The following is a 21,501-nucleotide window of genomic DNA, read 5'->3' on the forward strand; positions in this document are numbered from 1 at the left end:
ACAGAAAAGGGGGGCAGGAAACTAAGCTGGCATTATGGTCACAGGAAAGAACAGACTGATTTGGAGCCTTTCAAACTGCAGACCTTTGTTACTGACCGATGCTTAATTTGGTTTCTGGGTTTTGTTAGTTTTTTCCCCTGCCCTTACCTCATTTACCTTAACGACAGCTCCCCCCTCTAGAGCTCAGCTAGGGCAGGCTGCCACTGCGGATTGGGGGGCCAAGAGGCCCAGCGCAAGAAGAAAGTGGGTTGAAAGCAGAGTTCTGTTTAAAGAATTTTCTGCTGGAAACTAGCCCAGAGGGAGTAAAGAGGAGCTTTAATGAGGAGCAGCTGCAGTGCCGACGCAACCCACATGAGACTTTTTTCTTCCCCTTCGTTCCACATTCTGTATAGTTTTTTTAAAAATCATGATTTTGAAATAGCTGTTTTGTAAAGCATGCCTCTCTTTCTTGTATGTGGTGGGATTTTGCTTTGTTGTTGTTGTTGTTGTTGTTTTTTGAATGGCCAAATCCTCGTTAAAAAAAAAAAAAAAAAAAAAAAAAAAAAAACACTAAAGACAGAGCTGCAGCAAAGCCCTGGATGCAATTTGGCCTCACCCTGCTGATACAGAACATTCGGTGGAGAAAACAAGGGGAGAGAACACTGGCTTTTATTTGGAAAAGGGGCTTATTTCCTGCTCAGACTTCAGTCATCTTGGAGCTGACACAAGCTGCTACACTGTTTTAAGCTTTTCTGTAGACGAGTGGCTATTCACTTAGGAAACGTGAAAGAACAAATTTTTCTGTCCTGTATTACTAGGGAGACTGATCCTGAACTGCAGCCATTGCCAGATAGATTGGAATTGCTATTCAGATCCCAGCTTCGTTGAAATCTGTAAAGTGGCTACATATAAACTAATCCAGGCTGCTAGTGAGATGTGAGGGTTGGGGTCTGGTTTTCATCTGCTTAAGTGAGAGGGAACTGTAGGGGTATCCTTCAAATGAAATGTTTTCTAGTTCCATTAGGAGGAATCCCTTGTTTTTCTCTGTTTTCTTCCTTCCTTTGCTTTTCTACACCCAACCCCATGTGTATGTTTGAACAGTAATAATGAAAATGTGGACCTCTTAATGTCAGAAATGACACTTTTTTTTTTGAGATGGGGTTCTCACCATGTTGCCCATGTTGCCTAGGCAGGTCTCAAACTTCTGCTCTAGCAATCTGCCTTGGCCTCCCAAAGTGCTGGGATTACAGGTGTGAGCCACTGTGCCCAGCTGAGACTTCTAAAGAAAAAGTCATAAATATATTTTTATGGACCTGATAAGTATTCAGATTAGTTTATGGAGTTTAAAATGGAAAAATGCTCCCCAAACCTTCCTCTGTATTCACAACCTCATCTGCGAAGTATGTTCTTTCAGAGTTCCAATGCTAGAGAAGAGAAAGTAGAAGTCACTGAGAGACATTGAAGAGACAGTTATGAAAATAATAAATTCCCTACAGGAGGGAAACATTCATATAGTTTTGGGGATGAAAGGCATCTGTTAGATTTTTGTGGTTAGTTTTTAGAATATACACCTTTAGTTCAAGTGGTAGACTATTCCAAAATGTGTACTGGGTAGCGTAATAGAATTATAGATATGTAAGGAATGTTGGGTGTTTAGCCATGTTTTCATCCTCTAACCAAATTCAACTTCAGCCATCTCAAGAAGACAGCTATTTAAGCCCTTGTTTTCAAGCAGGGAACCTTACTTTCCACCAAGACTAACAGAGTATATGTTCTCCTTATACCACAGTTGAACAGGGATTTGCAAGTTGAAAGATCTCCTGCCTTAGGAAACAAGGGTCCGTTATTTCTGACTATCTCACCTATTACTCCCCTTTCTTCCCACGTCCATAATGCTGCTTAGCTTCCTGGGGTGTGAAGGATAATTCTATACCTCAGGATGACTATTAGGTTGATTTGGCCTGTTATTCTACCAGACAGATCACAGAGTAGAGATGGGTTTTGTGGAACATTTGGATTGAGAGACTGACTTTATCCATCACATGAAGTTTAGCCTGCTTTGGAACCAGCTGCTTAGTAGGGTTTGGGTACTCAGGTATTCAGAGAACCTACACCAAGGGTTCAAGACAGGCTCTTCCCCACAAAAACTATCTAGATGGGAGTTTGAGAAAGGTACAGCAAAGACATAACAGTGGCTTAAATAAAGAAGAACCATACCAGTGGAGACAGTGTAGTGCATGACATGGCACTACATCTACTGTTGGAAAGATCAGAGATAGGTGGGATGATTTGGAGAAGGCTTACTGTAGGACAGGTTTACAGCAGATTTTTGAAAAAAGGATGGAAGAAAGGAACATAAGTTGGAGATATACCAGAAGGGAAGCATGATGTTTCTCACTGGAAATTAAAAATATTTTAATATAGGGGACAGTAGACAAGATCGTGGAGATAATATGGAGTATTCGAGTTATGGATTACCAAAGAGTAAGATGGTTAGATGATTGGAATGGGACAGACAAGCAGATCAGAGATTGTAAAGAACTTGGATTTGAAAGGCTTGGTATTAATACTGTTGCTAGTTTCTGAGCAGAAGAATGACATGAAAATTATGCTTAAGAAAGATAATTCTTTTAGTCATATGCTTAGGTTCAGCAAGGAATTTCCAGACTGTCCTTAGGGAGAGGAGAGGTATGGATAGGATGCTGGTCCATTTAGGATGTTAGAGTTGATTGAATAGGTGCTAGTCTTGGGGCAAGACTTAGTCATACACTTCTAGTTAAGTACTATTTCATTGCAAGGTCTAGGTGAAGATAGGGATCTATTTGTAAAACTGGGGAAATTGCTAGATTCACAGATAACCAACTTCGGGTAGATCAGTTAGCTTTGGTGTCCTTTTCAGTGCTATAGGGGTTCAGACCATTTGGTTTCTGAGATCAGTGCTGAAATTCTGTGATTGTATGACTATAATGTAAAAGTTGTCTCAATCAAGGAAACTTGGAGTAAAGATTCAATATGACAGATTTAAAAGGAACGAATGACAGTTCCAATTATTGGGTTCAAAAAACATGTGCTACAAGTATAAGATGAGAAAAATAGGGCACAACAGTAGTTCATGTGAAATAAGGCTCTGAATATTTTAGCTGAGTGTGTATTCCATAGCACATAGTAGTATTTTGTGGCTTCTAAAAAAGTACACATATCCATTGGGGTATGAGTGGGAGCATTATTCTTTCTTGAACTGCGCTCTCACGATGCCTCCTCAGTTTAAGCATTTACTCTGAAATGGTAAAACCATAGTGTCCAGATCAGGAGGTCATGGTTCAGCTCTGTGCTGCACTGGTGAGAACATGTGTTAAGCCTTTTTCCATTTTGAGCCTCACTTTTTAAAGAGGTTTTTGATGAACTGGAGTCATCCAGTGATGGGGAGGCAGGATAGCCTAGTATTGAAGCACATGCATTCTAGAGTCTACTTGGGTTCGAATCCTGCCTCTCCCATCTACTAGCTGTGAATTTTTTTTTTTTTTTTTTTTTTTGACAGGGAGTCTTGCTCTGTCGCCTAGGCTGGAGTGCAGTGGCGTGTTCTTGGCTCACTGCAACCTCCGACTTCTGGGTTCATGCCATTCTCCTGCCTCAGCCTCCCGAGTAGCTGGGACTACAGGCGCCTGCCAGCACGCCTGGCTAATTTTTTATATTTTTTAGTAAAGATGGAGTTTCACCATGTTAGCCAGGATGGTCTCGATCTCCTGACCTCGTGATCTGCCTGCCTCAGCCTCCCAAAGTGCTGGGATTATAGGCGTGAGCCACCGCGCCCGGCCTAGCTGTGAAATCTTAATCTTTCTAAGCTTCGATTTCCTCATATATAAAATGGAGATTATAATATAGTACTGTAGCGAGTAATACAAGAGACAATAGCTATCAAATGCTTAGCAAATATATAATACATAGTTAAGTACTTAGAAAATATGTTTGCAGTTACTTCGGGTATATACCTGGGAAGGGAGGCAGAAAATTTTGGTCATTCTGATTATTATTACTACTATTAAGCATAGAAGCACCACTAAAAAGGTGAAGAAGCCTAGAAATAACCTTATACTGAGGAATACGCCAAAGCATTGAATCCTGGAAAAAAGAAAACAAAAGGCCCACTTATCTATCTTCAGATTCTTGAAGGGCTACGTGTAAGAGAAGCAGAAGGCTTGTTCTTTTTTGTTCTAGAGGATAGAGATAACCTGGAAATTGCAGAGAGACAAAGTTTGTTCTTTTCAAAGTGAAGACATAATTTATGTATCATAAAATTTACCCTTCTAAAGTGTATAATTTAGTAGACTTTAGTATTTCCAGAGTTGTGAGGCCACCGCCATTATCTAATTTCAAAACATTTTTATCACCCTGAAAGAAACTCTCTACTACTTTGTAGTCACTATCTATTTCCCTTTCTTTACAGCTCCTGGCAACGCTAATCTACTTTCTATCTCTACGGATTTGCATATTCTGGACATTTCATACAAATGGAATTATATAATATGTGGCCTTTTGTGTGTGGCTTCTTTCACTTAGCATGTTTTCAAGGTTCATGTTGTAGCATGTATCAGAATGTCATTCTTTTTCATGGCCACATATTTCATTTATGGATATACCACATTTTATTTATCTATTCATCAGCTTATAGGCATTTGGGTTGTTTCTACTTTTTAGCTATTATGAATAATGCTGCTATGAACATTTTTATTATATGGGCATATGTTTTCAGTTATCTCGGGTATATACCTAGGAAGGGAGGCAGAATTTGAGGAATTGAGAAAGAAAGAGCTTTCTCACAGTGGGATCCACCCACATTGAAGACTGTTCTTTTGTTGAAGTAGTGAGCCAGTAATTTCACTTAACAAATACATAGTGTTTACTATGTGCTGGATAGTGTTCTAAGTGCTTTACCCGTATTTAAAAATCCTATGAAGTAGGCACTGTTATTACATCTCTTTTACAACAGGGAAGTTTAGTACCTTGCCCAAGATTACACATTGAGTAAATGGTGGAGTTGGGATTGAAATCCAGGTGGTCTGGTTCCAGAGTCTATACTCTTAAGAGCAGAACAATAATAACTCCAAGCATTTATTAAATTCTTAAGATTTATCCGGCACCATGCTACATGCTTGTATTCAAGCAGAGGCTGGTGATCATCTTTTAGAAATATTTTAGAAATGGTTACTTAATTGGATAGAAATTAAATTTCTTGAATCTTAAGGTTCTGTTATTCCAAGGATGGCTGGAAATGGGGGAAAAGCCAGCAACAAGATGATGTCTGGCCTGAGGCTTTTAAGATGATCAGAATTTGTATCAAAAAGGAAACTGTGAGCATGAATGATAAGTATTATAGGAATTCAGTTAACAAGTCTTGTCAGAATGTGGTAATAAATTATATACAACTTAAAGAGATTAAGTTACTTTAAATTGTGTGTGGAAGCCTTAGAAAAATTGAATAATTAAAGTTTCTTGGGAAGATGATCTCCTTTTTCAAATGTTTAGTTTCAAATAGTGGCAGCACATATTAGAGTAGAGAGATGACTTTTAGAAAACTGAACATATGGGACTGGAACAGTGTATTTTGGAGTCAGTTACAGGAAGGAAGTTGTTTAAAACCAAGTGAACAACAACAGTAACAAATGCATTTGAGAGGAAGAGCAGTGCAGTCCAGACTTAAACATTAAGGTGGCCATAATAGATGGGGAAGAAGGAGAAATCAGCAATCCAGACTAAGACTTCACTGGGCTTTGAGTTAGACAGAGAGAGTCATAGAAGCCAAGGTAAAATGATTAAAACGGTGCATGGAGTGGTTAGCAATTCTCCCTATAGGAGAGAGAGAATTTCCTTATGAAGTCTCAGATGAGACCACTGAACTTGACTAGAGGAAAGTCATTGTTTTTAGAAAACAGTTTCTAAGCAATAATTAGAATTAAAGTTTTGTTGCAGAGGGATAAGTAAGAAATAGATGGAAAAGAGAGAAATATCTGAAATTAGGCTACAGTCATTAGTTGTGAAACAATAATTTGGAAAGGGAAATGGGACTTCATGAAAATGTAGGTTAAAAGAGACTCGTATATCTTCTAAGGTAAAAGTAAAGAACTAAGCTGATGTCCAGCCCTCTAAAACATTTTAAATAGAAATCAAACTTTATTATATTAATACAGTAGGTCTAGTTTCACATAAAGCAAATATGTGGTTCTGTACACAGGCTTTAGGAGAGTAAGTCTGTTGTACCTCATATGTAAGTATTATCCCATTTAGAGGAAAACCCTAGGTCTTTCTTTACAGTGGCTTAAAGGCCCCAACTGATCCACATCCCAGTTACAGCTCTCATCTATTTTCTGCTGCTCCAGGTCTTCCTGCTGTTTTCTCAAACATGCCAGGACTGCTGTCTATGTTATGGCCTTTGCATTTGCTGTTCCCTTTCTCATGAATGTGTTTCCCTAAGATACCTGCATGATTACTCTCACCTTATTCAGGTCTCAACTCAAGTATTGTCAGTGAAGGCCTTCTCTGATTTTCCTATTCTAAACTGAGATACTTCTCTTTACTCATCTCACACCCTCATCCTCAGCTCCATTCCTTCCTGTTTAATTTTTTTTTCATAGCACTTAACTCCATCTAACGTGCATCTTTTACTTAGTAATTTTGTTTTCACCTTCCCCTATTAGAATTTAAGCTCCGTGAGTATAAGAATTTTTCTAGCACTGGAAAAATGCTTGGCACATAATAGGCACTTACTAATTGTTGCGTGAATGAATGATTATGAGTTTAATATTCTTTGTGGAAACTTATCAGGTTGATTTCCTATCAGAAACCGATCATTATTAATAAGCATATTGGATGGTATTTATAGAATTAGGCTTCATATATTCTCTACTCAGAAGTTGGCAAACTTTTTCTGTAAAGTGCCAGAGAGTAATTATTTTTGCAGGCTTTGTGGTCTCATTACAGCTACTTGACTCTGTTGTTGTAGCGGAAAATCAGCCATAGACAATCTGTAAATGAATGAGCATGGCTGTGTTCCAGTAAGACTATTTACGGACACTGAAATTTGAATTGTATATAATTTTGAAATGTCAGAAAATATCCTTCTTTTTTTTTTTTTCTAATCATTTAAAAATGTAAAAAACTATTCACAGGCCAAACAAAAACAGGCAGTGGTCCAAATTAGACTTGCAAACTATACTTTGTCAATCTCTGGTTTTACTGATTTCTTAAATATATCTTAGGTTAAACTTATTTTTCCATACTTGATAGGGAGCAACAATGTGAGTTAAACTCTAGAAACAAATAATTCAGAAATACGTCTGTTTAGCTTTAGAAACTTCCATTTTGCTTCATTTTTGTTTTCCTGGGAACCTTATATTTCCATTATATGTTTATGATGCTACCATTTAAATGACTTTGCATTCTCTTAGCATATGCCACATGATAGTGTTGGGGTGGTGTAATAGTTCAGCAGCAAAGCTGGGCAAAGCCCACCCACATTTAAAAATTTGCCATGATTTAGAAGGTGCATAGTTCCCATAGGGGAGAATGAAGAGTCATCTAATAATGCCCAGAGGACTGCACTGTGAATGAGAATTGTGTTGCAGTTTTTAACATCATTCATAACACAGTTCTTGAATAAGCTGCAAATGCTCTTAATAATATATCTCAGAGTTAATTTTAGCTATGCTACATTGGCACTTTTTGCTCCTCCACTTCAAAAAACAAACATAAGAAACTATTCTCAAATCAAGCTGTGATTTGGATGGGGCATTGTATTTTCCTCAGTAAGCACAAAGAAGAGAGAAAAGATGTTTTCACTTGCAAAACTTTTCTTTTTGAGATGGAGTCTCACTGTGTTGCCCAGGCTGGAGTATAGTGGCAAAATCTCGTCGGCTCACTGCAACCTCCACCTCCCGGGTTCAAGCAATTCTCATGCCTCAGCTTCCCGAGTAGCTGGGATTACAAGCGTGCACCACCACCCTGGCTAATTTTTGTATTTTTAGTAGAGCCAGGGTTTCACCATGTTGGCCGGGCTGTTCTCAAACTCCTGACGTCAGATGATCCTCACACCTCAGCCTCCCAAAGTGCTGGAATTACAGGAGCCACTGTGCCCAGCCCACTTGCAAAGCTTTTTAACATTTATAAGATTTTTTACATACTTGATTTTGTTCAGTTCTTAGAATAATCTCATGATGTACATGACCTTATTAACTATTTACAATGTGAGAAAATGGATAGTCAGTGAAGATAAGTAACTTGTCCAAGGTCACAGCACCAGAACTCCAAACCAGACCTTCTGACCTTCTTGATACAGACTCCTCACAGTCAACTGCATGCCATCTTTGGTTTCAGTGCTATGAACTTTCTTCACTGCCTGTTGGTCTCTAGCTACACCTACTCATGAAGATGCCCAGAGCCTTAGCCGCTCCTTGCTCTGCCGTGCTTATCTTATGCAGCTCTGGGAGGGGTGAAGAGGCTGTGGCCAGTTACCTCACTACCACTGTAGCTATTCACCAGCCCTGTTTTCTCCTCTAGCCATTTTAGCTACTACACAATTCTGAGCATTTTCTGTCTTAGTTCCCTAGTATCTGGCCTTCCTTCTTTTCTCAGTAACTGTGACCCCTGCAGAGCTAGTCTTGCCAACCAATGGTTAATGAAAGGTCTTGGATATGACTGTCAAAGACAAAAGCACTCATGACGCCAATGTTTCAGGTCACAATGATTAGGAAAATCAGGACAACAAGGCTTTGGCACAGAAGAGCTGGTTTTTGAGAGGGGGATTTAGAGTTTGGTTTAAATGTGTAATCTTTGAGGTAATGGTGGAACAGCCTACTGGATTCAGTTTTCTAGTCCCGGAGAACTAAAATGAGGAATAAGTTGAATCACATATTTGGGGCACCAGCCAAATATACAGCAGCATTTATAGTTAGAATCAAAGTCTTTGCGTTTCTTAATTTAAATGCTTCTCAGAGATTCCATTTAAACAGCTTCATTATGAAAATGGAGACTTACCATGCCTTTTTGATATTGTTCAGAGAAAATTGTCATAAATAACACAGTTTGAAATGGTTGTGCATCTTATGAATCAAGGGGTGGCATATAAAAAGGTTCCTCAGTGCCTCAATGTGGAAAATATCATAGAATGTTATTCTTCAATTGTTTCCTTCCTTCACTTTGGTGTTTATATGGTATCCAGATATTTTATGTTATTTTAATTGTATTTCGTGCCTTTTTATTTGGTTAAAAATGCCTACTATTTAAATATTAACAGATTTTTAAATATCCCTTTGAACCCTTCCCCATTCCTGTACCTCCTTTCCCTTTTTCTGTTGAAATGTCAACCACCTGAACATAACCCAGAAAACTAGGTATCAGCCAATTGATGTTTCAGTGGAAATAAGAGAAAGAAGCACTATTTCTCAATGCTTAATTGAGGAAAATCACATGATATCTTACATATTTTAAATTGGAGGGGATAATAGGGTCAAATTCATGCATTATCTTGTGGACATCTTAATCATATCAAATGGCTTAGTCGAGATGAGAAAGTTAATGAATTTAAGCAGACAAGTATGAACAGTGCTCTAAAAAAGGTGCTGTTACACCATCCCAGCCTGTAAACACATGAAAAAAAACTGGGGTGCATTTTGCCTTTGAATAAGGGTCATGTTCACTGGCCGTGGCAGACCCTGCTAGACCATACACCTGATATTCTGTCACCTGCCAGGACTCAAAAGGACATGGGAGTATGTGGTTAAGTTCTCTAAGGACTCCTTCTTCTAAAGGGAAACAGTTTTATAGGTGGTACTTGTAGGTCTGTTGATTCACAAGCTTGTGCTTTCTTGATTGGACTGTATTGTTTTACTGTAATTTTTTGGACTTACAAGAAGTCAGGTGTTTTCATGGACTCTTCTCTTTTCCATACAGATGTCCAGAGGGCTTCTTGGGAGAATATTGTCAACATCGAGATCCCTGTGAGAAGAACCGCTGCCAGAATGGTGGGACTTGTGTGGCCCAGGCCATGCTGGGGAAAGCCACGTGCCGATGTGCCTCAGGGTTCACAGGAGAGAACTGCCAGTACTCGACATCTCACCCATGCTTTGTGTCTCGCCCCTGCCTAAATGGCGGCACATGCCATATGCTCAGCCGGGATACCTATGAGTGCACCTGCCAAGTCGGGTTTACAGGTAACTAATGAGACCAAAGCCAGTGCTTTCCTACCTTCAGCAGATACCTTTGTTTAGCATCTTTTAGATCATGGTGTCTGGCTCTTAAGTGTCCCCCAGCTCTGGTGCACATTTAACATTATTATAAGGAACTGGGATGTTCCAGACAACTATCCTTAACTTCCTTTTAAGAGTTTCCGGGGGTAGAGAAAGAGAAAGAAAAAGGACCAAATACTTTGACTGCTTCAAGTATATATGTCAGGGCCAGGTGCGGTGGCACACGCTTGCAATCCCAGCACGTTGGCACGCCGAGGCAGGAGGATCACTTGAGGCTAGAGGTTTGAGATCAGCCTGGGAAACACAGCAAGACCCCATCTCTACAAAACAACAAGAATAAAAATAAAACAAAATTAGCCATGTGTGGTGGTGTGCACCTGTAGTCCTAACTACTTGGGAGGCTGAAGTGGAAGAATTGCTTGAGCCCAAGAGTTTGAGGCTGCAGTGAACTGTGATCACACCACTGCACTCTAGCCTGGGTGACGGAGTGAGACCCTGTCTCAAAAAAAAAAAAATATGTATACCAGGATGGGGAATCAGAGTTTACTTCACTAAAAGAAATAAGTACACTGTCACCAGAGGAAAAGTTGCTGATGTTATTGACTATTTGCTTTTAGAAATCTCTCTCCTTAGACATTCAGGGCACTGGCTTTTCTGGTTTTCTGAACCCTGTTCCTTTTGCTTCTTCATTACGTTGTTCTTATCCAGTAAATGTTTGTGCTCCCTGGAGCACTGTTTTGGGCCCTCTTTTGAGCCACATCACAGCTCTCCCTAGAGAATTTCACTGTCTTTATTCGCCTCCACTGCCACTGTCTTCATTAGTTGCTGATGAATCCCACCATCATTCCCTTAGCTCCACCCAACCCTGACATTCAGGCTCATGTTTCTAGCTATCCTTTGCATGTTCTCCTTGGAGATATTCTACAGGTACTTTCAGCTCACCATGTTGACAGAAATACGTAGCAACCATGTACATCCCAAATATCCACGCTAGAAACTCCCTGTCCCTTGTTCTTACCTCATTTCAACTCAGTCACCCAAGCCAACCTCTGAATTGCCTCTCACCTATCTATTCCTCCCATTTCCTCTGCTACCCTGTAGTTGAGGGCCATGTTAACTCTCACCTGGACTTCTGAAGTAGTTTCTGAATACCTTTTCTTGCCTTTATTCTCTCCCCATCTCATTCACCTGTGATATTACTACATCTTTAATTATAAATGCAAATATTCTAACAATCTCACCTGCTTACAATGTCTAATGTTTTTTCATCATCCACGGAATAAACTGCAAACTCTTTTACATGACTTCCATAGCTCTTTACAGCCTAGACTTTACATCTTTTTGTAGCATGTAGGCCTAGTCACACCAAATTCTCCTTATTTCCTGAAAATGTTGTACTTATTATTGCTTCCGTACAGTTACACACCCTTTTGCCTGGAATGCCCTTTTCTACAACTGGTGATTGTCTAATGTTATTTAAAACTGTGTCTTAGTGACCCTTTCATGATTCCTTTAGGCAAATGGCTTCTAAGTTTTATTATTTTTATGCATCACATTTTATTGTAATTTTTTTTTACACATATCTCACCTGAATAGATTGTGGGTTTTTCTAGGTGGGTCTGAGCTTTATTCAAAAGTGTTTATTAAATTAGATGAGAAAAGGAGAAACATTCTTCATTTTTTCTCCTGCTTTAAGCACTAAACCAAGAGTTCTATAAATGCAATAAGCAAAAAGTGAAAAATGTACTCAGAAAACTATACTGGATCAGTTAGTGTAGAATACTGTTATATTAATTTTTCATTGTATTAGGGTTCTCTAGAGGGATGGAACTAATGGAATATATATGTATGTATATATATTCCAACCCAAAGTGTCTTGGTGGCAATCTTTATATATATATATATATATATATATATATATATACTTGTAGGTCTGTTGAGATTGATACACTTTTCTCCTTTATAATAATAAATATATAAATATATAATATAAATTTATATTTATATTATATAATATTATATTAATAATATTAATTATTAATATTATTAATAAATAATATATTATATTATTATATGTAATAAATAATAATATTAATTATTATAATAAATAATTAATAATATTAATTATTATAATAAATAATTATAATATATAATTATTTATAATATAATATATAATAATAAATAATATATTAATATATTATTATATAATATATAAATATAAAATAAATATGTAAATATAAATAAATAAATATATATTTATATATTTTATATATAAAATTTATATATTGTATATGTTTTATGTATATAAAATTTATTATGTATATATATAAAGGAGAGTTTGTTAAGTATTGACTCACATGATCACAAGATCCCACAATAGGCTGTCTGCGGGCTGAGGAGCAAGGAGAGCCAGTCTGAGTTCCAAAACCGAAGAACTTGGGGTTCGATATTTGAGGGCGGGAAGCATCCAGCACGGGAAAAAGATGTAGGCTGGGAGGCTAGGCCAATCTCGCTTTTTCACGTTTTTCTGCCTGCTTTATATTTGCTGACAGATGATCAGATGGTGTCCATCCAGATTAAGGGTGGGTCTGCCTTCCCCAGCCCACTGACTCAAATGTTAATCTCCTTTGGCAACACCCTCACAGACACACCCAAGATCAATACTTTGTATCCTTCAATTCAGTCAAGTTGACACACTCAATTTTAACCACCACAAATCTACCCCTTGTCAACTTGAACCCATACACATCTCCTGAGATCACACATAATCTTCAAATAAAGACAATAATCAGGTCATAATTACACCTAATGTAGTACAACTATTCTTCGTACATCCGGAAACACACCAATCCCCAACTGAAATACTCTTACATAAAGTTAATGATACTTAAATGCTGATGTGAAGTCAATAAATCTTATGTCACATGAGAAAGGAGAAAGGAAATAAAATGAAGATATTTTCTTAGTACAAGTGTGTGCAAGCGCAGACGTGTTTGTAATAAAAGAAGGAGGAAATACTGAGGACAATTACATTCCTCGTTTCTGCAGCTGGTCACATGGTAGTAGCTGGTATTGAAGACTACCTTCTTCTACCCGTTTTATATTCCTTGTGCCTTCAGCAAGCACCTCAGCAGGTTGTGTTTTTTTTTTCCTGGTGGATAGGCCCAAACCTTCATTCCTGAGGGGTCTGGACCATTTGTAGTCCCACCTGGATTGGGCTGTTGTAGTTGCCCGTTGACCTTAATCACAGGGCATTGTAATACTAAGAGATGCCCTAATGGATCTCCTGTATTCCATGAATACTCTTCCTTACCTCCGTTGTGGAGTAGTAGACTGATTTCATCTTGGTAGCCTGGATCTTGATAGCCTTGATGTCCCAGTGAACACTGTAACGCCTTTCTTAGCCTGTTTACTTAAAGGTAGGAACCCAAAGTGTCTTGGTGGCAATCTTAACTACCAGTTTAATGGAATTGTTGTTGTGTCTTCTGGTGGCAGTGTTCCTTCCTCTGGAACTAAGACCTCTAGGCCGGCAGAACTTAATGTTGCGAGAACAGGAAGCAAACATTTTGTTAGTGGATCACTAGGGGTGATGGTGAGTGGTACCACTTCCATTTCCACCCCTTGATTCCTGGACCTGTGAATCCTGGCTATGGGAGAAACAGTACCATATATTGGATGCTGATTCAGAGCATACACAGCCTTCTTGAGAACTTTGCCCCAACCCTGCAAAGTATTCTCACCTAGTTGGCATTGTAATTGTGACTGCAAAAGGCCATTCCACCGTTCTGCTTCAGGATGTTGGGGAACATGGTAAGACCAGTGAATTCCATGAGCATGAGCCCACTGCTGCACTTCTTTAGCCATAAAGGAATGCCTTAGTCAGAGGCAATGCTGTGTGGAATACCATGATGGTGGATAAGGCATTCCGTGAGTCCATGGATGGTAGTCTTGGCAGAACCATTGCATTCAGGATAGGCAAACCCATATCCAGAGTAAGTGTCTATTCCAGTAAGGACAAACATCTGCCCTTTTCACGATGGAAGAAGTCCAATATAATCAACCTGCCGCCAAGTAGCTGGCTGATCACTCCAAGGAATAGTGCCATATCAAAGGCGCAGTGTTGGTTTCTGCTGCTGGCAAATTGGGCACTCTGCAGTGGCAGTATCCAGGTCAGCTTTCCACTGGCCCATCTTGTTTTCCGCACTGGGAAGGTGGGGCACAAGCACAAATGTTAGGACCTGAAAGGTGGTGAACTCTGCCTGGGCAGGGCAAAGCCAGAGGAAACTCTGGTGGAGGTCTGTAGCAGTCCTGATGTGCAAATCGGTCATCCAACCTGGGTGTAGGGGCAAAAGACTAATTGAACCATCTAGTAGCTAGTTCCCTCCAAAGTTTCCCTTGGGATAGCTGGCACTCTCACAAAAACCCCACTCTCGGTACCAATTTACTGTATTAGTCCATTTTCATGCTGCTGATAAAGATACCCCCAAGACTGGGAAGAAAAGAGGTTTAATTGGACTACAGTTCCACATGGCTGGGGAGGCCTCAGAATTATGGTGGGAGGCAAAAGGCACTTCTTTCATGGTGGTGGCAAGAGAAAATTAGGAAGAAGCAAAAGCGGAACCCCTGATAAACCCGTCAGATCTCATGAGACTTATTCACTATCATGAGAATAGCATAGGAAAGACTGGCCCCCATGATACACTTACCCCCCTGGGACCCTCCCACATCACATGGGAATTCTGGGAGATACAATTCAAGTTGAGATTTGGGTGGGGACACAGCCAAACCATGTCATTCATCAATAGGTTTGGTGGGGTAGAGGGTAGTTAGGATGGTCCATTATCTCCATTATGACGATGATAGCATTGATGATGTAAGTTATTGAAAATATTTGGTGTTATAAGAATAATTTCTTCCTGATTGTCAGTTTTGAGTTGTTTCGCTATTACGAGGCAAAGTAGGGGGGCATATACCCATTTAAAATATTTTAATTCTGGCTAGTGGAAATGACAGTAATGCCTTCTTCATAATTAAAATGTCACTCTGAAATGGTCCCAAATTAAAACTTCTTCCTTTGCTGTCAAGAAAGATCTCTTCTTGGTGTATTCTGCCAAGATTCTGATCATCTTTTTTTTTTTTTTTTTTTTTTTTTTGAGACGGAGTATCGCTTTGTTGTCCAGGCTGGAGTGCAGGGCGCGATCTCGGCTCACTGCAAGCTCCACCTCCCGGGTTCATGCCAGTCTTCTGCCTCAGCCTCCTGAGTAGCTGGGACTACAGGCACCTGCCACCACGCCTGGCTAATTTTTGTATTTTTAGTAGAGACGGGCTTTCACCGTGTTAGCCAGGATGGTCTGGATCGCCTGACCTCATGATCCACCCGCTTCAGCCTCCCAAAGTGCTGGGATTACAGGTGTGAGCCACCACACCCAGCCGATTCTGGTCATCTTTATACATATGCTACTTTTGTCTATCACTTTAGGAATCATCACAGATCAAGGTCATCCTTTTGGTTTTTGTGATAGCTCTATACCTCAGTGAGCTTACTAGCTCATCTCCACTCAGAGATGAAGAAGCAGAGGCAGCAAGTTAGTGCCTATATGTAATATATATGGAAACCAAATTCAGGGTTGATTCTTTCTTTCTTTCTCTTTCTTTCCTTCTTTCTTTCTTTCTTTCCTTCCTTCTTTCTTTCTTTCTTTTTCTTTCTTTCTTTCTTTTCTTTCTTTCTTTCTTTCTTTCTTTCTTTCTTTCTTTCTTTCTTTCTTTCTTCTTTCTTTCTTTCTTTCTCTCTCTTTTTCTTTCTGTCTCTCTTTCTCTCTTTCCCTCTCTCTTTCTGTCTTTCTTTCTTTCTTCTCACTCTGTTGCTTAGTACAGTGGCGCAGTCTCAGCTCACTGCAAACTCCACCTCTCAGGTTCATGTGATTCTTGTGCCTCAGCCTCCCAAGTAGCTGGGATTATCAGCATGCGCCATGAAGCCTGGCTAATTTTTGTATTTTTAGAAAAGATGGCGTTTCACCATGTTGGCCAGGCTGGTCTCAAACTCCTAACCGCAAGTGATCTGTCCACCTCAGCCTCCCAAAGTGCTGGGATTACAGGCATCAGCCACCACTTCTGGCCCAGAAATCTTTCTGTTTCATTTGTGGGCATCACTCTGAAAATCACACTTGCTAGAAGTGAGCATTTATATCTCTTTTCCACTGTAAATAAGTGCCTCTTAGTGACATGAGTGGAAAGACAAGAATAATTGCAGTTCCTTCATTTTCTGTCTTAGCTCCCTGAGATGTATATGCTATGCCTAAATTTGTGTTTTACACTTTTCTCCTTTGATTTGACATTCCTTGATAGGCAGAGAGCACTTTTCTGTGCTCATATGTCACATCTCACATCTTTTTCCCTTATAGAAAAACTCTTGTGTCTCCCATTTACCTTTCTGTGGGGTCAGAGATTTAGATACTTTCCTGGACAATCAATTGGAGTATTAACAAATTCAAGGAGTTCTCGCCATCCCATTACTGGGTATATACCCAAAGAATTATAAATCATGCTGCTATAAAGACACATGCACACGTATGTTTATTGCGGCACTATTCACAATAGCAAAGAGTTGGAACCAACCCAAATGTCCATCAGTGATAGACGGGATTAAGAAAATGTGGCACATATACATCATGGAATACTATTCAGCCATAAAAAAGGATGAGTTCATCTCCTTTGTAGGGACATGGATGAAGCTGGAAACCATCATTCTCAGCAAACTATCACAAGGACAAAAAACCAAACACCGTATGTTCTCACTCATAGGTGGGAATTGAACAATGACAACACTTGGACACAGGAAGGGGAACATCACACACCGGGGCCTGTCATGGGGTGGTGGGAGTAGGGAGGGATAGCATTAGGAGATATACCTGATGTAAATGACGAGTTAATGGGTACAGCACACCAACATGGCACATGTATACATGTGTAACAAACCTGCATGTTGTGCACGTGTACTCTAGAGCTTAAAGTATAATAATAATAATAATAATAACAAATTCAAGGAGTTCTCATCTCTGTAGTTTAAATAATAAACGACTTAGACTAATGACAACAAAAAGCCAACCATGTGAATATCAAATTTACTAGTTCTGTGAGCATATTTTTTTCTCTTTCTCTTTCTGCCTCAAAGAATCTGCTTTGCTTCCCCTGGCATCATGATTTAGTTTTCAACCCGTCAGAGTCTTCCTGCTAGTGCTGGTACTTTCCTACTTGAGAAAGTCCACGGAATACCTTCTAAACCTCTGTCCTCCTGATGGCTTCTATCTCATTTGATATATAGGGACTCAGAGGTCCTTCATCATTTTCAAACACATCAACTGATATTTATAGCAAGGCCACAATTAATAAAATGTTTCCCAGAATATATGTGTGTGTTACATTTAGAGGAAACAGAAGTAGTAGTGACTTGTTTCTATCACCAGAGGTCTATTTAGTAACTGTATTTTGTGGAAAATATCGATATATTTTATCCATTCAACAGACATGATTTGAGAGCATACCATGGAGACCCAACCCTGCCAGTGTGGCAGGTGGTATAATAGAAGGAAATAGCAAACTTGGTGTATCTGTATTTGCGCACATGTATGTATGTGTGTGAGGGGCACTAAGGATGACTTTATCAAGGTTGGAACTTTTTTTATTTTTTTATTTATTTTATTGTTTTATTATTATTATACTTTAGGTTTTAGGGTAGATGTGCACAATGTGTAGGTTTGTTACATATGTATCCATGTGCCATGTTGTTTTGCTGCACCCATTAACTCGTCATTTAGCATTAGATATATCTCCTAATGCTGTCCCTCCCCACTCCCCACACCCCACAACAGTCCCTGGAGTGTGATGTTCCCCTTCCTGTGTCCATGAGTTCTCATTGTTCAATTCCCGCCTATGAGTGAGAACATGTGGTGTTTGGTTTTTTGTCCTTGCGATAGTTTACTGAGAATGATGTTTTCCAGTTTCATCCATGTCCCTACAAAGGACATGAACTCATCATTTTTTATGGCTGCATAGTATTCCATGGTGTATATGTGCCATATTTTCTTAATCCAGTTTATCGTTGTTGGACATTTGGGTTGGTTCCAACTCTTTGCTATTGTGAATAGTGCCGCAATAAACATACACGTGCATGTGTCTTTATAGCAGCATGATTTATAGTCCTTTGGGTATATACCCAGTAATGGGATGGCTGGGTCAAATGGTATTTCTAGTTCTAGATCCCTGAGGAATCGCCACACTGACTTCCACAATGGTTGAACTAGTTTACAGTCCCACCAACAGTGTAAAAGTGTTCCTTTTTCTCCACATCCTCTCCAGCACCTGTTGTTTCCTGACTTTTTAATGATGGCCATTCTAACTGGTGTGAGATGGTATCTCACTGTGGTTTTGATTTGCATTTCTCTGATGGCCAGTGATGATGAGCATTTTTTCATGTGTTTTTTGGCTGCATAAATGTCTGCTTTAGAGAAGTGTCTGTTCATGTCCTTTGCCCACTTTTTGATGGGGTTGTTTGTTTTTTTCTTGTAAATTTGTTTGAGTTCATTGTAGATTCTGGATATTAGCCCTTTGTCAGATGAGTAGGTTGCAAAAATTTTCTCCCATTTTGTAGGTTGCCTGTTCACTCTGATGGTAGTTTCTTTTGCTATGCAGAAGCTCTTTAGTTTAATTAGATCCCATTTGTCAATGTTGGCTTTTGTTGCCATTGCTTTTGGTGTTTTAGACATGAAGTCCGAGGTTGGAACTTTTGAGTAGAGTTGCCAAGATAAGTGAGAGTTCACTAGGAAAACAGAAGGGAAGTTGATATTTCTTTTTTTTTTTGAGACGGAGTCTTGCTGTGTTGCCCAGGCTGGAGTGCAGTGGTACAATCTCGGCTCACTGCAACATCCGCCTCCTGGTTCAAGCGATTCTTCTGCCTCAGCCTTCCGAGTAGCTGGGATTACAGGTGCACACCACCATGTCCAGCTAATTTTTGTGTTTTTAGTAGAGACAGGTTTCACCATATTGGCCAGGCTGGTCTTGAACTCCTTACCTCATTATCTGCCTGCCTCGGTCTCCCAAAGTGCTGGAATTACAGGTGTGAGCCACTGGTCCCAGCCCGGAAGTTGATATTGAAACAGGAGCAGCATATGCTAAGACAGTGAGCTCTGAGAGAGTAGATGGATCCAGACTCCTATTGCTGATAGCGTCCTGCAGGATTGGGCTTCAATGTGACTAACCTACAATTGCCTCCAGGTGCTCCACCCACTGAGTCCTTGTGTCTCTGCTGAGGGCCTTGGAGAGTTACTGGAGAGGGCTCTGTGTCAGATGACCTTGAGGAGGCTCTGATTTAGCCTTTTGTAAAATGCAAAGAGTTGAGGTCTTCTCCACGCAAGAGCTCGCTGATGTCAATGACGTATTGAGGATGGGGCCATCTCCTATTTCTGTGGCCAGTACTGAGTTTTGTTATCCTTCCTTTAGGTAAGGAGTGCCAATGGACTGATGCCTGCCTGTCTCATCCCTGTGCAAATGGAAGTACCTGTACCACTGTGGCCAACCAATTCTCCTGCAAATGCCTCACAGGCTTCACAGGGCAGAAGTGTGAGACTGATGTCAATGAGTGTGACATTCCAGGACACTGCCAGCATGGTGGCACCTGCCTCAACCTGCCTGGTTCCTACCAGTGCCAGTGCCCTCAGGGCTTCACAGGCCAGTACTGTGACAGCCCGTATGTGCCCTGTGCACCCTCGCCTTGTGTCAATGGAGGCACCTGTCGGCAGACTGGTGACTTCACTTTTGAGTGCAACTGCCTTCCAGGTAAGGAGCTCCCTAGTGTCCCAGGATTAGGGGACAAACCCCTAGCACAGGAGGTAGTGGGTGTGGCTCAATTGCTTTTTTTAGGAAGCTTCCTAAAGCAAGGAAAAAGGGAAGTGAGAATTTTGTGTGGGGTGGGTTGCTAGTGAGGGAGGAGTTTTATGGGCCCACTGTGGTCCATAAACTGAGCAGGGGGTAATTTAGCATGTCAGGGTTTATGATGATGAGTGGCTAGAAAATTGTTTATTGTCCCTTTTGTAGAAACAGTGAGAAATAAGAGAAACAGAGCTCTGGGAAAGAGACAGGCAAGTCTGGAATGGAAAAGAACACGATGAGAATTAGACATTGGAAAATATGTATGTGTGGTTAATAAAGTGCTTTAAACTGAATTGACATTAACAGTAGGTGATCAACTTTCCTATGTGCTTGTGCTTTTGCTTTTGATGGAGTAATTCATTGTTTTCTTATCCACCTAAATGCACCCAGCTGCCCTTGATTTTCTCTGGGCTACTGGCCTTCACAACCCGCTCCCATGTACCCTCTCTGACTTTGGGGTAACCCTCCCCAAATTTAAAGCTAGAGAATTCTGAAACTGAGGAGGGGGTCCTCTGTTAATCAGTGAGCACTTTTTGATGAGCTGATAGATGATATATGAGAGACTATGCATGGCACAATACTTTGTTACACTCTTCAATGATACAAGTGTTCTAGAGTGCACACACAACCCAAAGATAGAAACAGAAAGAGGAGCAGTGTCAGGGAGCTTGGGGCCTGGTGTTCCATGGAGAGGGAGAAAGGAACAAGCCTGGCCAATTCATTCAACTCCTTATAAAAATGATGAGGAGGCTGAAAACCAAGAATTTTGATTGGGAACAGAATACAAGCAGCTGGAGCAGATGAATTACTAAGCAACAAAGATCCTGTTTTTATACAAATATCCTTAGTACAAAAACAAAAGAAGGAAAACTGTAGGGGGGAATAATGTGCTAAGTAAGCAGAATTGCCTCAAAAAGAAGTTGTTCTAGTTTTTCTTTCAGAGTGGGAATCTTAGATTCTGGTATTGTGAATATGGTTCACATATAATGGGATTGTGTGTTTTATTTTGGAGGGATTAAAGGTCATAGGTTGGTCCTCAGTATAAAATCAACTGGTAATTTATTCATTTCATTTGGTAAAAATGTATTGACTGCCTGCTATGTTCTAGGCACCACGCTATGTATTTGGAATACACCTATACAAAGCATTGCCACATAATTGAAATGAAAACTTTATATTATTTAAGTCACAAGAACAAGCTATTTAATTGTATTACTTTTAGTTTCTCTTTTAATAAAGAATAGATAATGCTATCATTCTAGATACTAAATAAGTGTTTTCTTAACATAATATTACTATCCACTTTATCTTGTAGAAGAAATAACTAAAATACATCTGTCTTCACTCCTGTATTTGTTTG

The 21,501-nt window shown here is 39.8% G+C and overlaps 2 protein-coding genes across 3 annotated transcripts in view; both read left to right on the forward strand.

Annotated features, from left to right (window-relative positions):
* The window catches only part of LOC115837636 (putative neuroblastoma breakpoint family member 7), a 655,832-nt gene that overhangs the window by 452,493 nt on the left and 181,838 nt on the right, over positions 1–21,501 (forward strand).
* Positions 1–21,501, forward strand: part of NOTCH2 (notch receptor 2) — a 164,005-nt gene that overhangs the window by 54,295 nt on the left and 88,209 nt on the right. Inside the window, exons 3-5 of one of the 2 annotated variants that reach the window (XM_030824713.1) lie at positions 9,922–10,181; positions 19,713–20,048; positions 20,307–21,183. In XM_030824713.1, the coding sequence (XP_030680573.1) occupies positions 9,922–10,181; positions 19,713–20,048; positions 20,307–20,380 (670 nt within the window). In that variant the 3' untranslated portion in view covers positions 20,381–21,183. Of the gene's footprint in view, positions 1–9,921; positions 10,182–19,712; positions 20,049–20,306; positions 21,184–21,501 lie in introns of those variants that run through there. The other variant, XM_030824712.1, reaches the window with a different exon arrangement.

This window comes from Nomascus leucogenys, chromosome 12 (genome assembly GCF_006542625.1).
Source record: "Nomascus leucogenys isolate Asia chromosome 12, Asia_NLE_v1, whole genome shotgun sequence".
Lineage (NCBI taxonomy): Eukaryota > Metazoa > Chordata > Mammalia > Primates > Hylobatidae > Nomascus > Nomascus leucogenys.